We start from the raw sequence: 26,517 nt of genomic DNA on the forward strand, positions 1-26,517 counted from the left end.
GTGAGTGGGATCAGTTTTACGTCGCTTTTTGGTAATATTCCAGCAATATCACAACTTGGGACATCAGATATGGGCTTCAGGCAAATGTACCCATGTGGGGAATCGAACTGGGATTTTTGGCGTGACGAGCCAACGCTTTCACCACTAGCCTATCAGAAATACTGATTACTGTCATCACCTGACAGACATACCTTGACGATGTCTTGATTTTCCAGAAACGACTTCAGTCGGCCTTCAGTGAACCTTTGGCTCAACGAAACATTGAACAGGTAGACAAAACCGTCTAGTTTGGCCACCTGGAGAAAAGTGAGAGGGCCCTTCTTTCGAGATCGATTCCCTCACAGTCCACAGCAACGACAGGCTCCTGGAGAAGGTCCTCTACAGCCTTGACGCAGTCATCGACGTTAATCCACAACCTCGTGGCGTACTCCATCTTCTGCCATCTGCAAAAATAAAATAAAAAATAGCCTGTATCTTGTGCTTGCTTTCATTGTCCCTCTTTATCAGTGAGTTTATTGGAGTGAGTGAGTATGGTCTTATGCCGTTTTTAGCAATATTCGAGCAATATCAGAGCTTGGGACACCAGAAATAGGCTTCGCACATTGTACCCATGTGGGGAATCGAACCTGGGTCTGAGGCATGACAAGCGAACGCTTTAGGCTACTCCACCGCCCCTGAAGTCAAAGGAGGAACAGCTAAGATGACTTGATAAATAAAGGACCACCCGCCATAGTTGGTCAAACCTTCGTTTTACGGTGTAGTATGATCCCAATGACAATTAGACAAGTGAGTTTATTGGAATACACACCACGGCCTCATGAGGGGCTATACACAACAGTCTGGTGTCTTTGTTCTGCCCAATACGAGACATTGTGATTTGTACAGTGTGTGACGCTGAGACATTGTTACATGATCATAGTTTACTGTGATAGCCGGAAGTGACGTAGGCTCACCATGGGGTTACAGTATGTGAAGCCTATTTCAGGTGTCATAATTGGAATGTTCTTTAACGTTGAGTTAGTAAACGGCCTCCTCAGAACTCAAACCGAAGGCTGAAATAAAGAAAGGCGTGTGTAAAGATCGCTCCACGGTGATGAGTGTCCATTTTGAAGCGCTCTGCTGAATTTGTATAGATAGCTGACGTAAGCATCACGCGGTCAACGTCAATCATTCAGTGGTATCCGGAGGGATGGTGGTGGTAGTGGGTGCATTTGTTTAACGTTCATAATTAAATCACCCAGCTTTAAATGTAAAAAACCAACTACAGCGAGACACTTTGTTAAAAAATTGACCCTATCTAACAGACGACCCAAAATATGTGAGTTAGATAGTTTAGGTTCGATTCCCCGCATGGGTACAATGTGTGAAACCCATTTCTGGTGTCCCCCGCCGTGATTATTACTAAAAGCGGCGTAACACCATACTCACTCACTTTCCAAGTAATTAGCCTTGTAGCTACGGGATGTAAGTAATACACCAGCATTAGTAATGGAGTCGTGGTCAAACCCAGTGTCAAGGCATTTTTCTATAAATTAAAACTTACCTTACCTGAGAGCCAGTTAACACACAGTGACTATACTCAGTGACAGAAATAAACATAAACCAGATACTGAGAATAGTAAATACGTCAATATTGTGGAATCGAAACAAAGACCTTATTCTAAGAAACTAATGTTTCTTTCTCAGAAGATGCACGTGAGTAAGCTAGACTAAAGCTTAGTCTCTGAAAACATGTTATTTTGGTAGCAACAAACCACACCATTTAAACTGAAAAGCAGCCCCAGTGAAATGGGAGATTCAGAGCACGTGGAAAATCGGAGTTGATTCATTAAGGGCTACAGGGGCTTATACATAAAGGGGCTTGATGGTAGGGGTTGGGGACTGTGAGACAGGCTGGTGTGTAACACTTACAGGACACACAGATAGCGCACTGCAGTGGGCCGGCTTGAATACCTTTCTATTTTATAAGCTAACAAAGCCAAGTGGGTGATCAATAGATACGCGCTGTCACGATCATCCATTGAGCGAAATGAGCTGACGCCTTTTCTATTACTTTGTGTTATCTTTTCAATTCCTCTTTAACATTAAATCATGTTATTTAAAGGTGGGGTTGTCAGAGGCAGTCAGGACAGAGTCAGCAAAGAATGACAGTATCTAGGGGTGTTTTTTTATAACCCATATGTTCAATTCTTGAAGCATCCAGAAAACACCCGATCTAGTTGCTAACAAAGATTTGGAGGGTATTATTGTCCGATTATCAGAATAAAAATAACTAAGTCAGAGACACCACCAAGCGAATATCAATAACAATGTCTATGCTGGCGTTGCTTTATACTGGATATTCCGTTTAATAAATATGTAAGTCAGAACAGCAATACTTTACTGTCAATATATACTACCTCACAATCAGTAAATCAATCTCACTATCAGTATATAATACCTCACTATCAGTATACACCACCTCACTATCACTATATACTACCTCACTATCAGTATATACCACCTCACGTTCAGTATATACCACCTCACTATCAGTATATACTACCTAACTATCACTATATACCACCTCACTATCAGTATATACCACCTCACTATCAGTATATACCACCTCACTATCAGTATATACTACCTAACTATCAGTATATACCACCTCATTATCAGTATATACCACCTCACTATCAGTATATACCACCTCACTATCAGTATATAACACCTGGTGGAAATACATTCAATGCACGTGCGTTACCAGCATCACCTTAGGTACAGTGATTACTGGAATGTTCTTAAACGTGTAAACGGCCTTCTCAGAACTCACACCGAAAGCTGAATTTAAGAAAGGCGTGTGTTAATATCGTCTCATGGTGGCGAGTGTCCATTGCGAAGCGCTCTGCTGAATTTGTAAAGATAGCTGACGTAAGCATCAGGCGGTTAACGTCAATCATTCAGTGGGGAAGGATGGTGGGGGTGGTGGGTGTCATTGGTTTAACGTTCATAATTAAATCACCAAGCGATACATTTTAAAAACTAACTACAGGCATTGACAGCCAGACACTTTGTTAAAAAATTGTCCCTATCTAACAGACGACCAAAATATGTGAGTCAGTTAGTTTGAGTTTGATTCCCGGGTACAATGAGCGAAACCCATTTCTGATGTCCCCGGTTTCTGATGCCGTGATTATTACTAAAAGCGGCGTAAAACCATACTCACTCTCTCACTTTCCAAGTACTTAGCCTTGTAGCTACGGGATGTAAGTAATATACCAGCATCAGTAATGGAGTCGTGGTCAACTCAGTGTCAAAGGCATTTCTCCATAAATTAAAACTTACCTTAATTCAGAGCCAGTTAACACACGTCTGTAATCAAGCTTTCACCACAGCCACTATACTCAGCGACTGAAATAAACATAAACCAAATACTGAGAATAGCAATCACGTCATTGGTGTGTAAACAATTCAGGAAACTAATTCTAAGAAACTTAAGTGTGTTATCAGAAGGGCACGTGAGTATGCTAGACTAACGCTTCGTCTCTGAAAATGTGTTATTTTGGTTGCAACAAATCAGACTATTTAAACACCCGATCTAGTTGCTAACAAAGATGTGCTAGTTACGGTAATACTTCCTGGATCGGGTGCATGAAAAGTAATTAAAAGGACACGGGGAAGATAATGAAAAAATCACAAAAATTTGGAGGTTATTATAGTCAGATTAACAGAATATAAATAACAAACTCAGACACACAACCAAGCGATTATCGATAACAAAATATGTCTATGCTTGCGTTGCTTTATAATGGATATTCCGTTTAATAAATATATAAGTCAAAACAACACTACTTTACTGTCAATATATAATACCGAACAATCAGTAAATACACCTCACTATCAGCATACACCACCTCACTATCAGTAAATACACCTCACTATCAGTATACACCACCTCACTATCAGTAAATACACCTCACTATCAGCATACACCACCTCACTATCAGTAAATTCACCTCACTGTCAGTATACACCACCTCACTATCAGTAAATACACCTCACTGTCAGTATACACCACCTCACTATCAGTAAATACACCTCACTATCAGTATACACCACCTCACTATCAGTAAATACACCTCACTATCAGCATACACCACCTCACTATCAGTAAATACACCTCACTGTCAGTATACACCACCTCACTATCAGTAAATTCACCTCACTGTCAGTATACACCACCTCACTATCAGTAAATTCACCTCACTATCAGCATACACCACCTCACTATCAGTAAATACACCTCACTATCAGTATACACCACCTCACTATCAGTAAATACACCTAACTATCAGTATATACCACCTCACTATCAGTAAATACACCTCACTATCACTATACACCACCTCACTATCAGTATACACCACCTCACTATCAGTAAATACACCTCACTATCAGTATACACCACCTCACTATCAGTATACACCACCTCACTATCAGTAAATACACCTCACTATCACTATACACCACCTCACTATCAGTAAATACACCTCACTATCAGTAAATACACCTCACTATCACTATACACCACCTCACTATCAGTAAATACACCTCACTATCAGTATATGTCACCTCACTATCAGTATTCAAACCACTGGGGAAAGTTATGTCCATTGTTCTTGGACGTGTTTTATTATCATAACTGAATAACTGCCCCAGGGCAATTATTTCTATTTAAAAACAATCAGATTATACACTTCATCATGCCTAATACATTACACGCGTATTGAATAAGTATGCCCTCGTGCATCCTCGATAATCTCCAGGGTATACGTTCCGATAAATCTCCACTATACCCTGGATGCATATACAGCGAGGATTTTATTAGCTCCCTTGGTTGGCTTTTCATCCAATCAGGTGTCTACGCTGGGAAGTTGAGCGTACCAAGCAAAACTCACTTTCGCTTTTAAAATTATCTAACCGATTAAACTTGGCAACATAATAATATATTGTTGCAGAGGTACTTTGAAAGAGGCAGAAGGAGTTCTTGCATATATATTTTTTTAAGATTTCAGACCTGTCAATTTGTCTGTATGTTTTTCCCCCAAATCTGAGTCGCACTGCGAACAAACTTTTGCGGCAGCGACCGCTATCTTTGTTGACACTGGCAAGCTCGGTTGTAACGGCGGCTTTTCTGATTGGTTACTGTGAGAATGCGGAGCCAGCAAAGGGAGGTAATAAAATCATCAGCTCGAGCTGTAGATGCATCCAGGGTATAGTGGAGATTTATCGGAACGTATACCCTGGAGATTATCGAGGATGGCCCTCGTGGTGTAAACCGTTTAATCGGTTTACTCCCACTGTGCCCACTTTTGGAAATGGTGTTAAAACAACAGAGGGATTAGGGTATAGTCTGTAGGGCAGTGGGCAGTGGTATATAGTATAGACTACTTAACTCTTAAGTCATAAACTGCATAGTTAATTCATAAACTAGTATGTAACTGGCATTAAGTCAGCAAGACATTAGTGTAATGAGCTTGAAATAATTATTTTTTAACATTAAAGTTTTATGCATCTGAAGAAACATCAGTTTGAGTAACATCAATAACAGGTCATATACACTAAACGCCAAAAGAAACGTCCCTACTTCCTTAATGACGGAGGTACCTATCTACAGCTGGCGTTGTGATGCGTGGACGTCCACTTCTTGGTCTGTCTACGGTGACCCCAGTCTGTCTGAAGCCCTGAATAAGTCTTATAACCGGTGATACGGTGGCATCCGAGGGCGTTGGCAACAGCATTGTATGTCGACCCCATCTGCACCACCCCAATGACTTTTTCTCTCTTCAGCTGTTAATCGTGGCATATTTCTCGTACTTGTGTATCGTATCATCTTTTCTAGGCTCTCTTCATACCCTATAGAATCATCCTACATGTGAAACGGAGGCAAATACTGCTTGAATGTTGCTGCGATTAGGCGATTGATATTGCAATGTGTAAACAGAATATGGAAAAATGTTACTTTGCAAGAAAAAATGTTAACAAAGATTATTGTAGATGTTCCTAAACATTTTTTCACAATATCAAAGATACCTTTTACTTGTTTTCACTAATGCAAATCAGCAGATAATGTTTTAAAAGGAATAGGAATGATTATTTTACAATTTTACACACTCTACAACAGTTGTTTCTTGTTTTGATAGTTGAAAAATGGTGACTTTAATGGTTTATCTTTGTCCCATAGCAGAATTTTATTTCAACCTTTCTTTTTGGACATTTAAATCACCGTTATTGGTTTACTTCGTCATGGACGAAAATAGGACAATTGAACTCTTCTGAAAAAGAAGCATTTCACCTAAATATGAATGCATTTGAGAATCCTTTTTTCGTGATTTACATAAAGCTGTGCTGTTATAGCTTTCTTGTAAACCAATATCTTCTAACATAACTTTGATAGTTTTTAAGTAATTCATAAAGGTAGGAGGGTAACGTTTCTTTTTGCGTTTAGTGTACATGGGGATATACGGATGGACGTAGTTCTGCGAAGAAATTAAACAAGCATAAGTAAGAATGATAAATAACATCATGAAAAACAATCACATCATGAAAAACAATCTGAGAAACCTGAGGTTGCAATTATAACATTGGACATGTTGTTTTTACATGTAAGGCCAGACCAATTACATTTCTTGTTTTACAGATCCGCCGGTGGTATTTTTATAAGAATAAGAAAAAAAAATCCCTGCTAAAAAATAAAATCCTAATGTTTTTATTGGCCAAAAATGTAAACTTTCCAAATACATTTTTGCATTGTTTTTTGCCCCATATACACTTCATAAATTGCCAAAAGTAAAATACTTTAGCATTTAAAAGAAATATTACTTTGAACTTGTGATTTTTATATTTAAAAAATCCCTCCTGCCTTTAATTTTTTGAGGACAAAAATCCATAAGACAAGAAATAAAATTGGTCTGGCCTAAGTGAAATATTGCTATCATGTTCAGAAATCATCCTGGTTCCCGGGCCTCTCATTAGTTTATAAAGACTAATGAGAGGCCCGGGAACCAGGATGGTACTGAAATGTGCTCGCTACTTCATTCACGGTTGACTGCATTTTGTTGTTTTAAGAAAAGTGGGCAGAGTGGGGTTACACCGTTTAACCCTCCTCGCTACGGTAGTTATGTAAATAAAGCTAAAGCCCTTGCAGAGTTTATTTAAACAACTACCCTGTAAGGGTGATTAACCTATACATACACCTCACTGTCAGTATATATCACCTCACCATCAGTAAATTCACCTCACTGTCAGTATATACCACCTCACAATCAATAAATACACCTCACTGTCAGTATATACCACCTCACAATCAGTAAATACACCTCACTATCAGTATATACTTCCTCACTGTCAGTGTACATCACCTAACTATCAGTAACGCAGGAAGTGGTCCATGTAATCAAGGAAGTGGTACGTGTCACCAAGGCAGTGGTCAATGTATTCGAGGAAGTGGTTGATTAAACTTAGTTAGTGGTCAGTGTGACCAAGGAAGTGATCCGTGCAACCAAAGTAGTGGTACATGTAACCAAGTAAGTGGTCCATGTAACTTTGGAAGTGGTCCATGTAAGCTTGGAAGTGGTCCATGTAACCTTGGAAGTGGTCCATGTAACCTTGGAAGTGATCCAAGTAACCTAGAAAGTGATCCGTGTAACCAAAGAAGTGGTCCATGCAACCGAGGAAGTGATACATGTAACCTAAGAGGTGGTCCATGTAACCAAGGAAGTGATCCATGTTACCGAGAAAGTGGTCCATGTTACCTAGGAAGTGGTCCTTGTAACCTAGGAAGTGGTCCAGTGAACCTAAGAGGTGGTACATGTAACCAAGGAAGTGATCCATGTAACCAAGGAAGTGATCCATGTTACCGAGAAAGTGGTCCATGGAACCTAGGAAGTGATACGTGTAACCTTTGAAGTGGTCCATGTAACCTAGGAAGTGGTCCATATAACTTAGGATGTGGTCTATGTATCCTTGGAAGTGATCCATGTTACCGAGAAAGTGATCCATGTTACCTAGGAAGTGGTCCATGTAACCTTGGAAGTGATCCATGTTACCGAGAAAGTGGTCCATGTTACCTAGGAAGTGGTCCATGTACCTTAGGAAGTGGTCCATGTCACTTAGGAAGTGGTCCATGTAACTTAGGATGTGGTCCATGTAACCTTGGAAGTGATCCATGTTACCGAGAAAGTGATCCATGTTACCTAGGAAGTGGTCCATGTAACATAGGAAGTGGTCCATGTAACCTAGGAAATAGTCCATGTACCTTAGGAAGTGGTCCATGTATCCTTAGGAAGTGGTCCACGTCACTTAGGAAGTGGTCCATGTAACTTAGGATGTGGTCTATGTAACCTTGGAAGTGATCCGCGTAACTTAGGATGTGGTCTATGTTACTTAGGAAGTGGTCCATGTAACTTAGGATGTGGTCCATGTAACTAAGGAAGTGGTTCATGTAACCTAGGAAGTGGTCCATGTAACCTAGGAAGTGGTCCATTTTACCTAGGAACTGGTCCATGTAACCTAGGAAGTGGTCCATGTAACCTAAGAAGTGGTCAATGTAACACAGAAAGTGATCCATGTAACCTAGGACGTGATCCGTGTACCCAAAGTAGTGATCCATGTATCCTTGGAAGTGGTCCATGTAACCGAGAAAGTGATCCATGTTACCGAGAAAATTGTCCATGTTACCTAGGAAGTGGTCCATGTAACTTAAGAAGTGGTCTATGTACCTTAGGAAGTGGTCCATGCCACTTAGGAAGTGGTCCATGTCACTTAGGATGTGGTCCATGTAACCTAGGAAGTGGTCCATGTAACTAAGGAAGTTGTCCATGTAACCTAGGAAGTGGTCCATGTAACCAAGGAAATGGTCAATATAACAGAGAAAGTGATCCATGTAACCTAGGACGTGATCCCTGTACCCAAAGTATTGGTCCACATAGCTGAGGAAGTGGTCCATGTAGCCGAGGAAGTGGTCCATGTAACCTTGGAAATGGTCCATGAAACTTAGGAAGTGGTCCATGTAACCTTTGAAGTGATCCATGTTACTGAGAAGGTCGTCCATGTTACTTAGGAAGTGATACGTGTAACCTTGGAAGTGGTCAATGTAACCTAGGAAGTGGTCCATGTAACTTAGGATGTGGTCTTTGTATCCTTGGAAGTGCTCCATTTTACCGAGAAAGTGATCCATGTTACCTAGGAAGTGTTCCATGTCACTTAGGAAGTGGTCCATGTAACCTAGAAAGTGATCCATGTTACCTAGGAAGTGGTCCATGTCACTTAGGAAGTGGTCCATGTAACCTTGGAAGTGATCCGTGTAACATAGGATGTGGTCTATGTAACCTTGAAAGTGATCCGTGTAACTTAGGATGTGGTCTATTTAACTTAGGAAGTAGTCCATGTAACTTAGGATGTGGTCCATGAAACCTAGGAAGTGGTCCATGTAACTAAGGAAGTGGTCCATGTAACCGAGGAAGTGATACATGTAACCTAGGACGTGGTCCATGTAACCAAGGAAGTGATCCATGTTACCGAGAAAGTGGTCCATGTTACCTAGGAAGTGGTCCTTGTAACCTAGGAAGTGGTCAAGTGAACCTAAGAGGTGGTACATGTAACCAAGGAAGTGATTCATGTAACCGAGGAAGTGATCCATGTTACCGAGAAAGTGGTCCATGGAACCTAGGAAGTGATACGTGTCCTTGAAGTGATCCATGTTACCGAGAAAGTGATCCATGTAACCTAGGAAGTGGTCCATGTAACCTTGGAAGTGATCCATGTTACCGAGAAAGTTGTCCATGTTACCTAGGAAGTGGTCCATGTAACTTAGGAAGTGGTCCATGTAACCTAGGAAATAGTCCATGTACCTTAGGAAGTGGTCCATGTATCCTTAGAAGTGGTCCAGGTCACTTAGGAAGTGGTCCATGTCACTTAGGAAGTGGTCCATGTAACTTAGGATGTGGTCCATGTAACCTTGGAAGTGATCCATGTTACCGAGAAAGTGATCCATGTTACCTAGGAAGTGGTCCATGTAACTTAGGAAGTGGTCCATGTAACCTAGGAAATAGTCCATGTACCTTAGGAAGTGGTCCATGTATCCTTAGGAAGTGGTCCAGGTCACTTAGGAAGTGGTCCGTGTAACCTTGGAAGTGATCAGTGTAACTTAGGATGTGGTCTCTGTAACCTTGGAAGTGATCCGCGTAACTTAGAATGTGGTCTATGTTACTTAGGAAGTGGTCCATGTAACTTAGGATGTGGTCCATGTATCCTTAGGAAGTGGTCCACGTCACTTAGGAAGTGGTCCATGTAACCTTGGAAGTGATCCGTGTAACTTAGGATGTGGTCTATGTAACCTTGGAAGTGATCCGCGTAACTTAGGATGTGGTCTATGTTACTTAGGAAGTGGTCCATGTAACTTAGGATGTGGTCCATGTAACTAAGGAAGTGGTTCATGTAACCTAGGAAGTGGTCCATGTAACTTAGGATGTGGTCCATGTAACTAAGGAAGTGGTCCATGTAACCTAGGAAGTGGTCCATGTTACCTAGGATGTGGTCCATGTAACGTAGGAAGTGGTCCATGTAACCTAGGATGTGGTCCATTTTACCTAGGAACTGGTCCATGTAACCTAGGAAGTGGTCCATGTCACCTAAGAAGTGGTCAATGTAACACAGAAAGTGATCCATGTAACCTAGGACGTGATCCGTGTACCCAAAGCAGTGATCCATGTATCCTTGGAAGTGGTCCATGTAACCTAAGAAGTGGTCAATGTAACACAGAAAGTGATCCATGTAACCTAGGACGTGATCCGTGTACCCAAAGCAGTGATCCATGTTACCTAGGAAGTGGTCCTTGTAACCTAGGAAGTGGTCAAGTGAACCTAAGAGGTGGTACATGTAACCAAGGAAGTGATTCATGTAACCGAGGAAGTGATCCATGTTACCGAGAAAGTGGTCCATGGAACCTAGGAAGTGATACGTGTAACCTTTGAAGTGTTCCATGTAACCTAGGAAGTGGTCCATGTAACTTAGGATGTGGTCTATGTATCCTTGGAAGTGATCCATGTTACCGAGAAAGTGATCCATGTTACCTAGGAAGTGGTCCATGTAACCTTGGAAGTGATCCATGTTACCGAGAAAGTTGTCCATGTTACCTAGGAAGTGGTCCATGTAACTTAGGAAGTGGTCCATGTAACCTAGGAAATAGTCCATGTACCTTAGGAAGTGGTCCATGTATCCTTAGGAAGTGGTCCAGGTCACTTAGGAAGTGGTCCATGTCACTTAGGAAGTGGTCCATGTAACTTAGGATGTGGTCCATGTAACCTTGGAAGTGATCCATGTTACCGAGAAAGTGATCCATGTTACCTAGGAAGTGGTCCATGTAACTTAGGAAGTGGTCCATGTAACCTAGGAAATAGTCCATGTACCTTAGGAAGTGGTCCATGTATCCTTAGGAAGTGGTCCAGGTCACTTAGGAAGTGGTCCGTGTAACCTTGGAAGTGATCAGTGTAACTTAGGATGTGGTCTCTGTAACCTTGGAAGTGATCCGCGTAACTTAGAATGTGGTCTATGTTACTTAGGAAGTGGTCCATGTAACTTAGGATGTGGTCCATGTATCCTTAGGAAGTGGTCCACGTCACTTAGGAAGTGGTCCATGTAACCTTGGAAGTGATCCGTGTAACTTAGGATGTGGTCTATGTAACCTTGGAAGTGATCCGCGTAACTTAGGATGTGGTCTATGTTACTTAGGAAGTGGTCCATGTAACTTAGGATGTGGTCCATGTAACTAAGGAAGTGGTTCATGTAACCTAGGAAGTGGTCCATGTAACTTAGGATGTGGTCCATGTAACTAAGGAAGTGGTCCATGTAACCTAGGAAGTGGTCCATGTTACCTAGGATGTGGTCCATGTAACGTAGGAAGTGGTCCATGTAACCTAGGATGTGGTCCATTTTACCTAGGAACTGGTCCATGTAACCTAGGAAGTGGTCCATGTCACCTAAGAAGTGGTCAATGTAACACAGAAAGTGATCCATGTAACCTAGGACGTGATCCGTGTACCCAAAGCAGTGATCCATGTATCCTTGGAAGTGGTCCATGTAACCTAAGAAGTGGTCAATGTAACACAGAAAGTGATCCATGTAACCTAGGACGTGATCCGTGTACCCAAAGCAGTGATCCATGTTACCTAGGAAGTAGTCCATGTAACTTAGGATGTGGTCCATGAAACCTAGGAAGTGGTCCATGTAACTAAGGAAGTGGTCCATGTAACCGAGGAAGTTATACATGTAACCTAGGACGTGGTCCATGTAACCAAGGAAGTGATCCATGTTACCGAGAAAGTGGTCCATGTTACCTAGGAAGTGGTCCTTGTAACCTAGGAAGTGGTCCAGTGAACCTAAGAGGTGGTACATGTAACCAAGGAAGTGATTCATGTAACCGAGGAAGTGATCCATGTTACCGAGAAAGTGGTCCATGGAACCTAGGAAGTGATACGTGTAACCTTTGAAGTGTTCCATGTAACGTAGGAAGTGGTCCATGTAACTTAGGATGTGGTCTATGTATCCTTGGAAGTGATCCATGTTACCGAGAAAGTGATCCATGTTACCTAGGAAGTGGTCCATGTAACTTAGGATGTGGTTTATGTATCCTTGGAAGTGATCCATGTTACCGAGAAAGTGATCCATGTTACCTAGGAAGTGGTCCATGTAACCTTGGAAGTGATCCATGTTACCGAGAAAGTGGTCCATGTTACCTAGGAAGTGGTCCATGTAACTTAGGAAGTGGTCCATGTATCCTAGGAAATAGTCCATGTACCTAAGGAAGTGGTCCATGTCACTTAGGAAGTGGTCCATGTAACTTAGGATGTGGTCCATGTAACCTTGGAAGTGATCCATGTTACCGAGAAAGTGATCCATGTTACCTAGGAAGTGGTCCATGTAACTTAGGAAGTGGTCCATGTAACCTAGGAAATGGTCCATGTACCTTAGGAAGTGGTCCATGTATCCTTAGGAAGTGGTCCAGGTCACTTAGGAAGTGGTCCATGTAACCTTGGAAGTGATCAGTGTAACTTAGGATGTGGTCTATGTAACCTTGGAAGTTATCCGCGTAACTTAGGATGTGGTCTATGTTACTTAGGAAGTGGTCCATGTAACTTAGGATGTGGTCCATGTATCCTTAGGAAGTGGTCCACGTCACTTAGGAAGTGGTCCATGTAACCTTGAAAGTGATCCGTGTAACTGAGGATTTGGTCTATGTAACCTTGGAAGTGATACGTGTAACCTTGGAAGTGGTCAATGTAACCTAAGAAGTGGTCCATGTAACTTAGGATATGGTCTTTGTATCCTTGGAAGTGCTCCATGTTACCGAGAAAGTGATCCATGTTACCTAGGAAGTGGTCCATGTAACCTAGGAAATGGTCCATGTACCTTAGGAAGTGGTCCATGTCACTTAGGAAGTGGTCCATGTAACCTTGGAAGTGATCCGTGTAACTTAGGATGCAGTCTATGTAACCTTGAAAGTGATCTGTGTAACTTAGGATGTGGTCTATGTAACCTTGGAAGTGATCCGTGTGACTTAGGATGTGGTCCATGTAACTAAGGAAGTGGTCCATGTAACTTAGGAAATGGTCCATGATACCTAGGAAGTGGTCCATGTAACCTAGAAAGTGGTCCATGTAACCTAGGAAGTGGTCCGTGTAACTAGGAAGTGATCCATGTAGCAGAGAAAGTGGTCCATATAACCTAGGACGTGATCCGTTTACCCAAAGTAGTGGTCCATGCAGCCGACGAAGTGGTCAATGTAACTAGGAAGTGGTCCATGTAACCAAGGAAGTGGTCCATGTAACCGAGAAAGTGGTCCATGCAACTGGAAAGTGATCCATGTTACCGAGGAAGTGGTCCATATAACCTAGGAAATGGTCCATGTACCTTAGGAAGTGGTCCATGTCACTTAGGAAGTGGTCCATGTAACCTTGGAAGTGATCCGTGTAACTTAGGATGCAGTCTATGTAACCTTGAAAGTGATCTGTGTAACTTAGGATGTGGTCTATGTAACCTTGGAAGTGATCCGTGTGACTTAGGATGTGGTCCATGTAACTAAGGAAGTGGTCCATGTAACTTAGGAAATGGTCCATGATACCTAGGAAGTGGTCCATGTAACCTAGAAAGTGGTCCATGTAACCTAGGAAGTGGTCCGTGTAACTAGGAAGTGATCCATGTAGCAGAGAAAGTGGTCCATATAACCTAGGACGTGATCCGTTTACCCAAAGTAGTGGTCCATGCAGCCGACGAAGTGGTCCATGTAACTAGGAAGTGGTCCATGTAACCAAGGAAGTGGTCCATGTAACCGAGAAAGTGGTCCATGCAACTGGAAAGTGATCCGTGTTACCGAGGAAGTGGTCCATATAACCTAGGAAGTGGTCCATGGTACAAAAAAGCCTTCGTAACTGACTTTCAAACCTCCCCTACTTGTGGTCAGTAACTCCCATCATCATGTAGGTGTTTTACGTCACCTCCAGGCAGGGGTATGTCGCCGACGAGATAGGTGAGAGCTACAGTCCGTATTGCTCTAAAGCGGACCGATGAATTGCAATCTGACTCGAAAAGAAATACACCTAAAATGCTCAATGAAACGCTGATCATAATCAAAACTTCAGACCAACTCTAACAACAACAACAACACACACCCCTAAAATTTATGTACAAAGCAAGTGACCAACCTGCATGTCATGTACAAAAATCAAACCCCCTCCCCCTTTCCATAATCTGGAAAGCGATTCTCTGACTTGTCGGAGATATATTGTTATCTTTGTACATCAACGGTAAATGATAAAGGGAGACAACTCTTCAAACTTTAGAGGCCAAACCTTGTTCACATTTTCAATTTTAATCATGAAGTCAGCGGACGTGATTTAAAAAAAAATGTAATGTCCTTGTATGTAAACATTAATGATACATAATAACCCTCTTTATACTATTCTATACTAACGTATAGAAAATACTTCACACTGAAGCGGTGGGGTAGCCTAGTGGATAAATCGTTCGCTCATCACGCGGAAGACCCGGGTTCAATTCTCCACATGGGTACAATGTGTGAAGCCCATTTCTGGTGCCCCCACCATGATATTGCTGGAATATTGCTAAAAGTGGCGTAAAACTAAACTAAACCACCCACCTGATCCACTCTTATGTAAACATGTTCTATCTATCTATCTATCTATCTATCTATCTATCTATCTATCTATCGTGGGGTAAAGAATAAAACGAGGTTGTTATCCATAAAACGTGTCATGTTCTCAGGGTATACCCCCATAACGCAGACCTCCCAACATGCAGATGAAAATAGCACACCAAATATACCACACAGTAAGAAAGGTCGTTCTGACGTAAAACAAGAAACCCGTCAAACGTGTTTATTAAGATATTAAGTTAAACCTAGAAGGTGCAATTTAACTTCATTGTAAGATATATCTATACAAAATATTAACTTCTATCAACGCTTATGTTTAGAAACAAGCTATCATTTTATGAGACACATTAAGAATATATTACCTTGACCAAGAATCACAGCTGACATGGGCATAAGATAGAACGTGAGCATAGTAAATGTCTGCTATAAAAAAAACCCAATGAAAACTGTACGACAAATAAAGTGAATGAAAGCAATTTAAAACGGTTAGGCTGACACAATATACTTGAAGCGATAGTGTGATATCATTGTCACGGAGCTACGATCTTGACAAGAATACCGTAATACAAGAAAGCATAGTAACCGTTTAAGCAATCCAAAGGATACAATACAATGGCAATACAATAATGTTTGCACATAGGCGTGGTTTTACATGCTAAAATTAAAATAACTATAACATCTGAAAAAACGTTACATGTGAATATAAAAGGAAACGCCAAGAAAAATACAGGCTTCGGTTGAAGAATTCATTGACGGAGCAAGAAAATAAATGAACAGTGTCAGAAATTCTGATATAAATTCAGTAAATATTAGAATGCTCTCCTATTTAGGTTAAAAATATCAGATTTGAAAAATCATCAAATACTATCGTAGTACCTTCTCAGGAAGCTGAACTCATTTTTACGCATCTTTGGCTTTAGAGTGAGTGAGTTTAGTTTTACGCCGCTTTTTAGCAATATTCCAGCAATATCACGGCGGGGGACACCAGAAATGGGCTTCACAAATTGTACCCATGTGGGGAATCGAACCCGGGTCTTCGGCGTGACGAGGGAACGCTTTGACCACTAGGCTACCCCACCGCCCCCTTTGGCTTAAGACCCCAGGCAACATTGTTAGTACACATAAGAAAGGTACGATGCTTTGTGGATAACAACTCCTTTAGCATCCATAAAGCATCGTATATTTCTTATTATTCATCTACTTCTAACATTCCAAAAGGTCAATCAAACAGGTTAGAAAACATGTTTATTGTAGGTCGTAGATGCATGTAAATGGTCTGTTTGAGATTTTGCATTAATTGTCTATTGAAGAATACAAACATGACATTTAACGTCGGTAATTACAGGTAGCTACATCATATTAAAACTAGGAATTATTCTTCCTACAATCAAATCCAGTTAAATATAAACGTATAGCACTAAACAATAGCAAGTACTATAGATGAAGCTAAATATCATTTTCAGTAATTAGCGAAAAGGAATTGTGATGGGACAAACATTTATCATATTTATATAAACAGTATTTCCTATGTAATATATAAGGAGACATAATATCCTAAAACGTGAAACACCTTTTCTCTGTGCATAGTTAGCCTTTGTTTACACTGGTTGTTTGGCCTCTCGTGCTGACATGGAAGCGCGACGGAGAGCTGGTGATAGTCACTTTGATGAAAAAAAACCCTATTTCCATGCCCCTCACCATCGCAGTTATTTGAATATGTCTCTATAACTGTCAAACCAATTTGGACAATTACAGACAAGATAATGTCTGGTCACGTGATATGCAAATTAGCCCGTGCAGTTGAGTTACGCAGCGTCATCACTGAGTTGGAGTACAACATTTTCAAACTTTTCATTAAATTAATCAAAGTATGAAATAATAAATGTTATTGACCCAACCAGGATTATAAAAATTATCAGATGTCTGAGATGAAATCATTTAAGGCCCACACATTGACGACCATTCGTGACCAACTCGTTCCGGGACAAGCCACAGGTTACGGAAAGGGGCGAGTGGTGTCGAATGATTGACGACTTGGCCTTGATACATCAGGGTTCATACAGATTATCAGCCATCAAATTTAAGGCCTTTTTAGGGAGGTTTCAGGGCCCAATCAACAATTTAAAGAACTATAGAAACGCCCAACCATCAGCTAAAGTTCTGCGGTGGAGATTAATCTGCACCTTCTGTCATTACAAGGCAATTTTACTATGCATTTTTGTTTCCTTAAATCACAATTTGATAAGTTTTGCTAAAATATGGCCTTTTAGGGCAAATTGCTGGCAATTAAGGCCCTTTCTAGACTAAAACAAATTTAGAGCCGTTTAAGGGAAAACCTGTCCAAATTTCAGGGTTTTTCAAGCCCGAGCGAACCCTGAACATACATTTTGAACATGTGCTCTCATGTTTTAACACTAAAACCTCCAATACCATTTGTTAAAGGAGTGTATCACAGCATCAGTGTTCTGTAGCTTGCCTTCACAATACAAAAATATATAAAGGTTCTTGGCTGAAGCACATCCGTGTGATTCAGAAATATCGCAGTTTTTGAATTGACATAAAAATGCAATTGGTAACACACATCAGTTTCATTCATTACAGGAACAAGAGTATATGTGAAAACATACATTGGCTCCAGGTCGTGAAGACACTTTTAACATAGTGCAATTATGGAATACTTTCACCAATGGAATATTTTGAGAAACATTATTTGTGGAATGAGGCTTCGTCATTACTGGACCGAGTATATTTGAAAACAGATATGACTCCAGGTCCTAGAGACGATTCTAAAGACACTCAGTATCTATCTCAACTGATTCCGCGACCTCCTTCTGGGATCTTCCACCACCCCAGCCTCCTGTAATTCGTCCAGAAATACCCTGGCCTTTGTCTTAAGCCTGGCAGGAACCCCAGGAGCGCTGATGAAGTACTTGTACTGTCGGAGGTCGGCATCGTTTAGTCTGAAACGACTGCCTTCACGCTGGAACTTCTGCCTCAAGGTCTCGATTTCCTCCACGTCGCTGTCGATGACGACGTTGTAAAGATGGCGGAGGACGGGGTTGACAGCTGAGCTGGTTCCAGTTGAGACAGGGAGATCTCGTAACAACCTTCTCTCTTCATCTTTGAGATGGTCGTTTGGAGTTAGCTCCGTGTATTTGACGACCAGGTCTTTCTTGAGTATGTCATTAGCTCTTTGCTGTAGTCTTTGAGCTGCGTTCTTCAGTTCCAAGTTGTTGCTTCTCTTTGCTGCATATAACATATTCAAGTGAGATAAAGTCGCAAAAAATGAGTCCCCTTGTGAAGTCATCTCTTCTTCTATCATCTTCAGCTCGTTCTTCAGAAATTCAATTTTCAACCTCCTGACAAGAACAGAGAACCCGTCAATTTCTGTGATTCGGACTGATCTCAGAGCTTGGATGTCATCTTCATCCGAAATATCAGCAAAAGCGGTATCGCTTGCGTACTTCGATTCAAACTGGCGCAGAACCTTCCTCACGACTGACATGCGTTCGTCGCTGTTTGACTTCACTGCTTCGTTCCACTTAAAGTTCAGCTCGTAATCTACCCTTTCCCTGAAACCTGTCCAGAGATCCTTATCGTCAAGTATGCTGAAAACAAGAAGTATAATGTAAGTGTTACATGCAATGTGTTGTGCTTGATGAATCTGAGTATGAAACTTAGTTGGACTGAGATGTAATAGGTACGACTTGACTAGCCCTGTGTTACAATGTTGTTATGCACAGATGTCGGACATGAGTCAAGCTCGTCAAAATATGGCAGAATATGTCCATGAGAAATGCCGACTTGGGCAGATTATGTCAGTGAGAACTACAGACAGATACAGATTGTTACTCGGTAAATCTGCCTTTAAAAGCAGGCAGGACAGGCAAACATGGAGAGCCGGCAGATATCGAGAAGAGCGCGGAAAATAACAGAAACAAGTCAAGGGACCTGAATGGACGAACTGACCAGTCAGTACAACTATATACTGCCCAATTGTCAGCTTCAATTCACCGTTGACACAACGTCTCGGGTTGTCTCAAGACAGCCGGAGGTATTACACCTATTAGTTACATCTTTGACATACCTTTTCAGCTTCTCATACACCTCGGGTATCAAAATCCGTACATCAGCACATGCGTAGTCGATCATTTCCGGTGTAAATTCTTTTGTTGCCCAATAAGCAGCATTACTTTTGTACAATTTGGCCTGAAACATACAAGTCAGAATCATGCGGAAAGGTTCTTTACCGTGTCACATTATGATGGTTTTAAAAATTGTTTGTGTTTATTTGCTTTAATGCGACAATCAGCATTATTCCAGCTACAGATAATCCAGTGATCAACAGCAGGAGCATCGATCTATGCAACTGGAATACGATGACACTTGTCAACGAAGTCAGCGAGCCTGACCATCCGATCCCGTTAGTCGCCTCTTACGACAAACATGGGTTGGTGAAGATCAATTCTACCTGGTCTCCAGGGGTTTACTGAAAAAGCAAACGCCCACAATATCGGGGTACCCTGAGGATCTGTGGATTGAGACGCACTGATTGAGACATAAACTGACCTACAAAAGAAAGTATAAACCGGCTTTGGCGATGTTGACTGAGAATATTAGAAGCACACTTCAAAATACTAAGACAATATCATCAGCGAAGCGAAAACACTGACGTCATCAGCAGCAATAACGTTTGGTCAACGCATTTGCAGCAGAACAGTGACGAAAGAAATCATGCTGTCGACATCCGGTCTATCGACTATTTCAGGGCTTGTCATTAACCTGTCGACATCAACTAAATCGTCCACGGTGGACGAGGAACGTGAGACGCTGACAACGTCACGATTTGGGAAGAACTCTGTGGTATATTTGCAACACGTACAAAATGTGTGTGACTTGTCCCAATAAAAATATTTTCCTTCTTGTTTTTGAAAATCATCCCAAAATACCAGGAGACCTAATCTCGAAACTTTCGTGGACCTAAGAATTCTTAACTTTGATCGTAGCCAGTGTGTTAAGAATGGGCTTAAGAAGTTCGTAGGGCTACGAACGCTTCGAGAATAGCTAGCCAGGTGTGTACTTTCAATTGTACGTGAGTATATATACATTTCATTTTTCCCCTTGACGCTTTTGCTTTACAAAATGTCTACGTGTCGCAGTATTTCTACATTTGTTAGCGAACTCAAGTGAGTTAGTAACAACACTTTCTTTTTTCCTCAGCTACGCGTAGCCTACCATGACGTCTTCTTTTCCCGCAAGGGAAGTTACGTCAGTGTAGCGGCTGCAGACATCCATCAACTTCCGGGCATATGGGAGTTGTCTCCCTTCAGATTTTTCAATGATGAAAAGAGCAGTCTGTGGAAAATATGAAGTTACATGAAACAATTAATAGAACGCTTAAAAACCCACGTGAAGCGTATGGGTATGGTTGAAACTCACACGCGGTACACATACAGCAGACACATAGGTACACATACACCAGACACATGGGTACACCTACAGCAGACACATGGTACACATACATCAGACACAAGGTACACATACATCAGACACATGGGCACACATACAGGATACACATGGTACACATACATCAGACACATAGGTACACATACAGCAGACACATGTGTACACATACATCAGACACAAGGTACACATACATCAGACACATAGGTACACATACAGGATACACATGGTACACCTACAGCAGACACATGGTACACATACATCAGACACATAGGTACACATACAGTAGACACAAGGCACACATACATCAGACACATGGGTACACATACAGGATACACATGGTACACATACATCAGACACATGGTACATACATCACATACAGACACATCAGCACAGGTACACATACATCAGACAGATAGGTACACATACATCACAGATAGGTACACATACATCAGAGACAAGGTACACATACATCAGACACATGGTACACATACATCAGAGACATCAGACACATGGCACACATACACATACAGGTACACATGGTACACCTACATCAGACACATAGGTACACATACATCAGACACATAGGCACACATACATCAGACAGATAGGTACACAAACATCAGACACAAGGTACACATACATCAGACACATGGGCACACATACAGGATACACATGGTACACATACATCAGACACATAGGTACACATACAGCAGACACATGTGTACACATACATCAGACACAAGGCACACATACATCAGACACATAGGTACACATACAGGATACACATGGTACACCTACAGCAGACACATGGTACACATACATCAGACACATAGGTACACATACAGTAGACACAAGGCACACATACATCAGACACATGGGTACACATACAGGATACACATGGTACACATACATCAGACACATGGTACATATACATCAGACACATAGGTACACATACATCAGACAGATAGGTACACATACATCAGACAGATAGGTACACATACATCAGAGACAAGGTACACATACATTAGACACATGGTACACATACATCAGAGACATGGGTACACATACAGGATACACATGGTACACCTACATCAGACACATAGGTACACATACATCAGACACATAGGCACACATACATCAGACAGATAGGTACACAAACATCAGACACATGGTACACATACATTAGACACATGGTACACATACATCAGACACATGGGACACATACATCAGACACATAGGCACACATACATCAGACAGATAGGTACACAAACATCAGACACATGGTACACATACATTAGACACATGGTACACATACATCAGACACATAGGTACACATACATCAGACAGATAGGTACACATACATTAGACAGATAGGTACACATACATTAGACACATGATACACATACATCAGACACATGGTACACATACATCAGACACATGGTACACATACATCAGACACATAGGTACACATACATCAGACACATGGTACACATACACTAGACACATGGTACACATACATCAGACACATAGGTACACATACATCAGACACATAGGTACACATACAGCAGACACATAGTTACACATAGATCAGACACATGGGCACACATACAGGATACACATGGTACACATACATCAGACACATAGGTACACATACAGCAGACACATGGGCACACATACATCAGACACAAGGTACACATACATCAGACACATAGGTACACATACAGGATACACATGGTACACCTACAGCAGACACATGGTACACATACATCAGAATAAGGCACACATACATCAGACACATGGGTACACATACAGGATACACATGGTACACATACATCAGACACATGGTACATATACATCAGACACATGGGTACACATACATCAGACAGATAGGTACATATACATCAGACAGATAGGTACACATACATCAGAGACAAGGTACACATACATTAGACACATGGTACACATACATCAGAGACATGGGTACACATACATCAGACACAAGGGTACACATACATCAGAGACATGGGTACACATACAGGATACACATGGTACACCTACAGCAGACACATAGGTACACATACATCGGACACATAGGCACACATACATCAGACAGATAGGTACACAAACATCAGACACATGGTACACATACATTAGACACATGGTACACATACATCAGTCAAATAGGCACACATACATCAGACACATGGTACACATACATCAGACACATGGTACACATACATCAGACACATAGGCACACATACATCAGACAGATAGGTACACAAACATCAGACACATGGTACACATACATTAGACACATGGTACACATACATCAGACAGATAGGTACACATACATCAGACAGATAGGTACACATACATTAGACAGATAGGTACACATACATCAGACAGATAGGTACACATACATTAGACAGATAGGTACACAAACATCAGACACATGGTACACATACATTAGACACATGGTACACATACATCAGACACATAGGTACACATACATCAGACACATGGTACACATACATCAGACACATGGGTACACCAACAGGAAACACAAGGTACACATACATCAGACACATGGTACACATTAAGGAGACACATGGGCACACATACATCAGACACATGGTACACATACATCAGACACATAGGCACACATACATCAGACACATAGGCACACATACATCAGACAGATAGGTACACATACATCAGAGACAAGGGTACACATACATCAGAGACATGGGTACACATACATCAGACACATCGTACACATACATCAGACACATAGGTACACATACATCAGACACATGGTACACATACATTAGACACATGGTACACCTACAGCAGACACATAGGTACACAAACATCAGACAGATAGGTACACATACATTAGACAGATAGGTATACAAACATCAGACACATGGTACACATACATTAGACACATGGTACACATACATCAGACACATAGGTACACATACATCAGACACATGGTACACATACATCAGAGACATAGGTACACATACATCAGACACATGGTACACATACATCAGACACATAGGTACACATACATCAGACACATGGTACACATACATCAGACACATGGTAAACATGCAGGAGACACATGGTACACATACATCAGACACATGGTACACATACATCAGACAGATAGGTACACATACATCAGACACATGGTACACATACATCAGACACATAGGTACACATACATCAGACAGATAGGTACACAAACATCAGACACATGGTACACATACATTAGACACATGGTACACATACATCAGACACATAGGTACACATACATCAGACACATGGTACACATACATCAGACACATGGGTACACCAACAGGAAACACAAGGTACACATACATCAGACACATGGTACACATTAAGGAGACACATGGGCACACATACAGCAGACACATGGTACACATACAGTAGACACATGGTACACATACCGCAGACACATGGGTACACCTACAGCAGACGCATGGACAAATATGCAGGAGTTGCATAGGCCACATCTTGGCATACAGTAACAATGGGCGGTTGTACACAGATGCAAAATGGACAGGGTGGTTGCACACAGATGCAATATGAATGGGGTGGTTGTACACAGATGCAATATGAATGGACTGGTTGTACACAGATGCAAAATGGATGGGGTGGTTGTACAGAGATGCAATATGGGTGGGGTGGTTGTAGACAGATGGGAGATGGATGGGGTGGTTGTACACAGATGCAATATGGATGGGGTGGTTGTACACAGATGCAATATGAATTGGGTGGTTGTACACAGAGGCAATATGGATGGGGTGGTTGTACACAGAGGCAATATGTATGGGGTGGTTGTACACAGATAGGAGATGGATGGGGTGGTTGTACACAGATGCAATATGAAGGGGGTTGTTGTACACAGATGCAATATGGATGGGTTGGTTGTCCACAGATGGGAGATGGATAGGGTGGTTGTACACAGACGCCATATGGATGGGGTGGTTGTACACAGATGCAATATGAATGGGGTGGTTGTACACAGATGCAATATGAATGGGGTGGTTGTACACAGATGCAATATGGATGGGGTGGCTGTACACAGATGGGAGATGGATGGGGTGGTTGTACACAGATGCAATATGGATGGGGTGGTTGTACACAGATGCAATATGAATGGGGTTGTTGTACACAGATGCAATATGAATGGACTGGTTGTACACAGATGCAAAATGGATGGGGTGGTTGTACCGAGATGCAATATGGGTGGGGTGGTTGTAGACAGATGGGAGATGGATGGGGTGGTTGTACACAGATGCAATATGGATGGGGTGGTTGTACACAGATGCAATATGAATTGGGTGGTTGTACACAGAGGCAATATGGATGGGGTGGTTGTACACAGAGGCAATATGTATGGGGTGGTTGTACACAGATAGGAGATGGATGGGGTGGTTGTACACAGATGCAATATGAAGGGGGTTGTTGTACACAGATGCAATATGGATGGGTTGGTTGTCCACAGATGGGAGATGGATGGGGTGGTTGTACACAGACGCCATATGGATGGGGTGGTTGTACACAGATGCAATATGAATGGGGTGGTTGTACACAGATGCAATATGAATGGGGTGGTTGTACACAGATGCAATATGGATGGGTTGGTTGTCCACAGATGGGAGATGGATGGGGTGGTTGTACACAGACGCCATATCGATGGGGTGGTTGTACACAGATGCAATATGGATGGGGTGGCTGTACACAGATGGGAGATGGATGGGGTGGTTGTACACAGATGCAATATGGATGGGGTGGTTGTACACAGATGCAATATGAATGGGGTGGATGTACACAGATGCAATGTGAATGGGGTGGTTGTACACAGATGCAATATTGATGGGGTGGATGTACACAGATGCAACTTGGATGGGGTGTCTATGGCCTTGATTATGTAGTTTGAGGCAAAACAGTGAAACACTTTCTCATTTGCAGGCACAGATCAAGGTAAATATCATTTTACAATACCTGCACGTCAAACACATTGTTCAGCATAACATCAAACTGGCACTTGAGGGCGGCGCTGTCTCGGTTGCACGCGTGAAATACCTAAAAGTGAAAGAGTGAATGAGTTTAGTTTTACGCCGCTTTTAGCAATATTCCACCAATATCATGGCTGGGGACACTAGAAATGGGCTACCCCACCGCCCCTAAAAATGAAAGAAAGGTTGATTTGATGCTGAGCTTTACGGCGCATCAACTTCACTGGTGGTAGAGTAACACAATTGTACAAGAGTGAAATCCTCTACTGAATTACTTATTTTCGCATACGTTTACCTACATTTATTCGCTTGTCCTCAAATACGAATTCGATGAATAGATGTGCGCACGATTAGAGTGAGTGAGTGATTTGATTATACGCCGTTTTTAGCAATAATTCAGCAATATCACGGCGGGGGACACCGGGGTGCCGTCCACTAACCGATCTTAACTAAGATCAATCTTAGCAAGTTACGCGAATTGTACAATCGTCTTAGCTAAAAGTTACACCCGTTCCACTAACCTATCTTAGGCCGATCGTAGCCGGTCCCGATCTTACGATCCGATCCAAGCTTAGATGGTGACTCTTTCGTTAGAGAGATAGAGGAATGCGAGGCACGAGTTATTTCCCTTTGCATAGTCTAGCAAATAATGGAAGTAGTTTACGAACCAACTGAGTGAGTGTGTGAGTTTAGATTTACGCCGCACTCAGCAATAGTTAAGCTATATCGCGGCGGTCTGTAAATAATCTAGCTAATTAAGATGCATAGCGTTCACTAACATGAGCGTTC

General features: G+C 41.7%; 2 protein-coding genes across 5 annotated transcripts in view; both read right to left on the bottom strand.

The window, feature by feature from the left end:
• The window catches only part of LOC124280968 (piRNA biogenesis protein EXD1-like), a 50,614-nt gene extending 47,220 nt beyond the window's left edge, over positions 1-3,394 (bottom strand). The window contains exon 1 of one of the 2 annotated variants that reach the window (XR_006899804.1): positions 3,328-3,394. The gene's annotated coding sequence lies outside the window, so the exon portion shown is untranslated. Of the gene's footprint in view, positions 1-808; positions 881-3,327 lie in introns of those variants that run through there. The other variant, XR_006899805.1, reaches the window with a different exon arrangement.
• An 11,997-nt stretch (positions 3,395-15,391) lies between these two features.
• Positions 15,392-26,517, bottom strand: part of LOC124280966 — a 60,267-nt gene continuing 49,141 nt past the window's right edge. For all 3 annotated transcript variants that reach the window (XM_046716977.1, XM_046716976.1, XM_046716975.1), the window contains exons 3-6: positions 25,715-25,795; positions 20,447-20,566; positions 19,299-19,420; positions 15,392-18,819 (exon numbers count right to left, since the gene is read on the bottom strand). In XM_046716977.1, coding sequence (XP_046572933.1) covers positions 18,015-18,819; positions 19,299-19,420; positions 20,447-20,566; positions 25,715-25,795 — 1,128 coding nt within the window. In that variant the 3' untranslated portion in view covers positions 15,392-18,014. The remainder of the gene's footprint in view (positions 18,820-19,298; positions 19,421-20,446; positions 20,567-25,714; positions 25,796-26,517) is intronic.

This window comes from Haliotis rubra, unplaced genomic scaffold, assembly GCF_003918875.1.
Source record: "Haliotis rubra isolate DU_JTF1 unplaced genomic scaffold, ASM391887v1 Scf277, whole genome shotgun sequence".
Classification (NCBI taxonomy): domain Eukaryota; kingdom Metazoa; phylum Mollusca; class Gastropoda; order Lepetellida; family Haliotidae; genus Haliotis; species Haliotis rubra.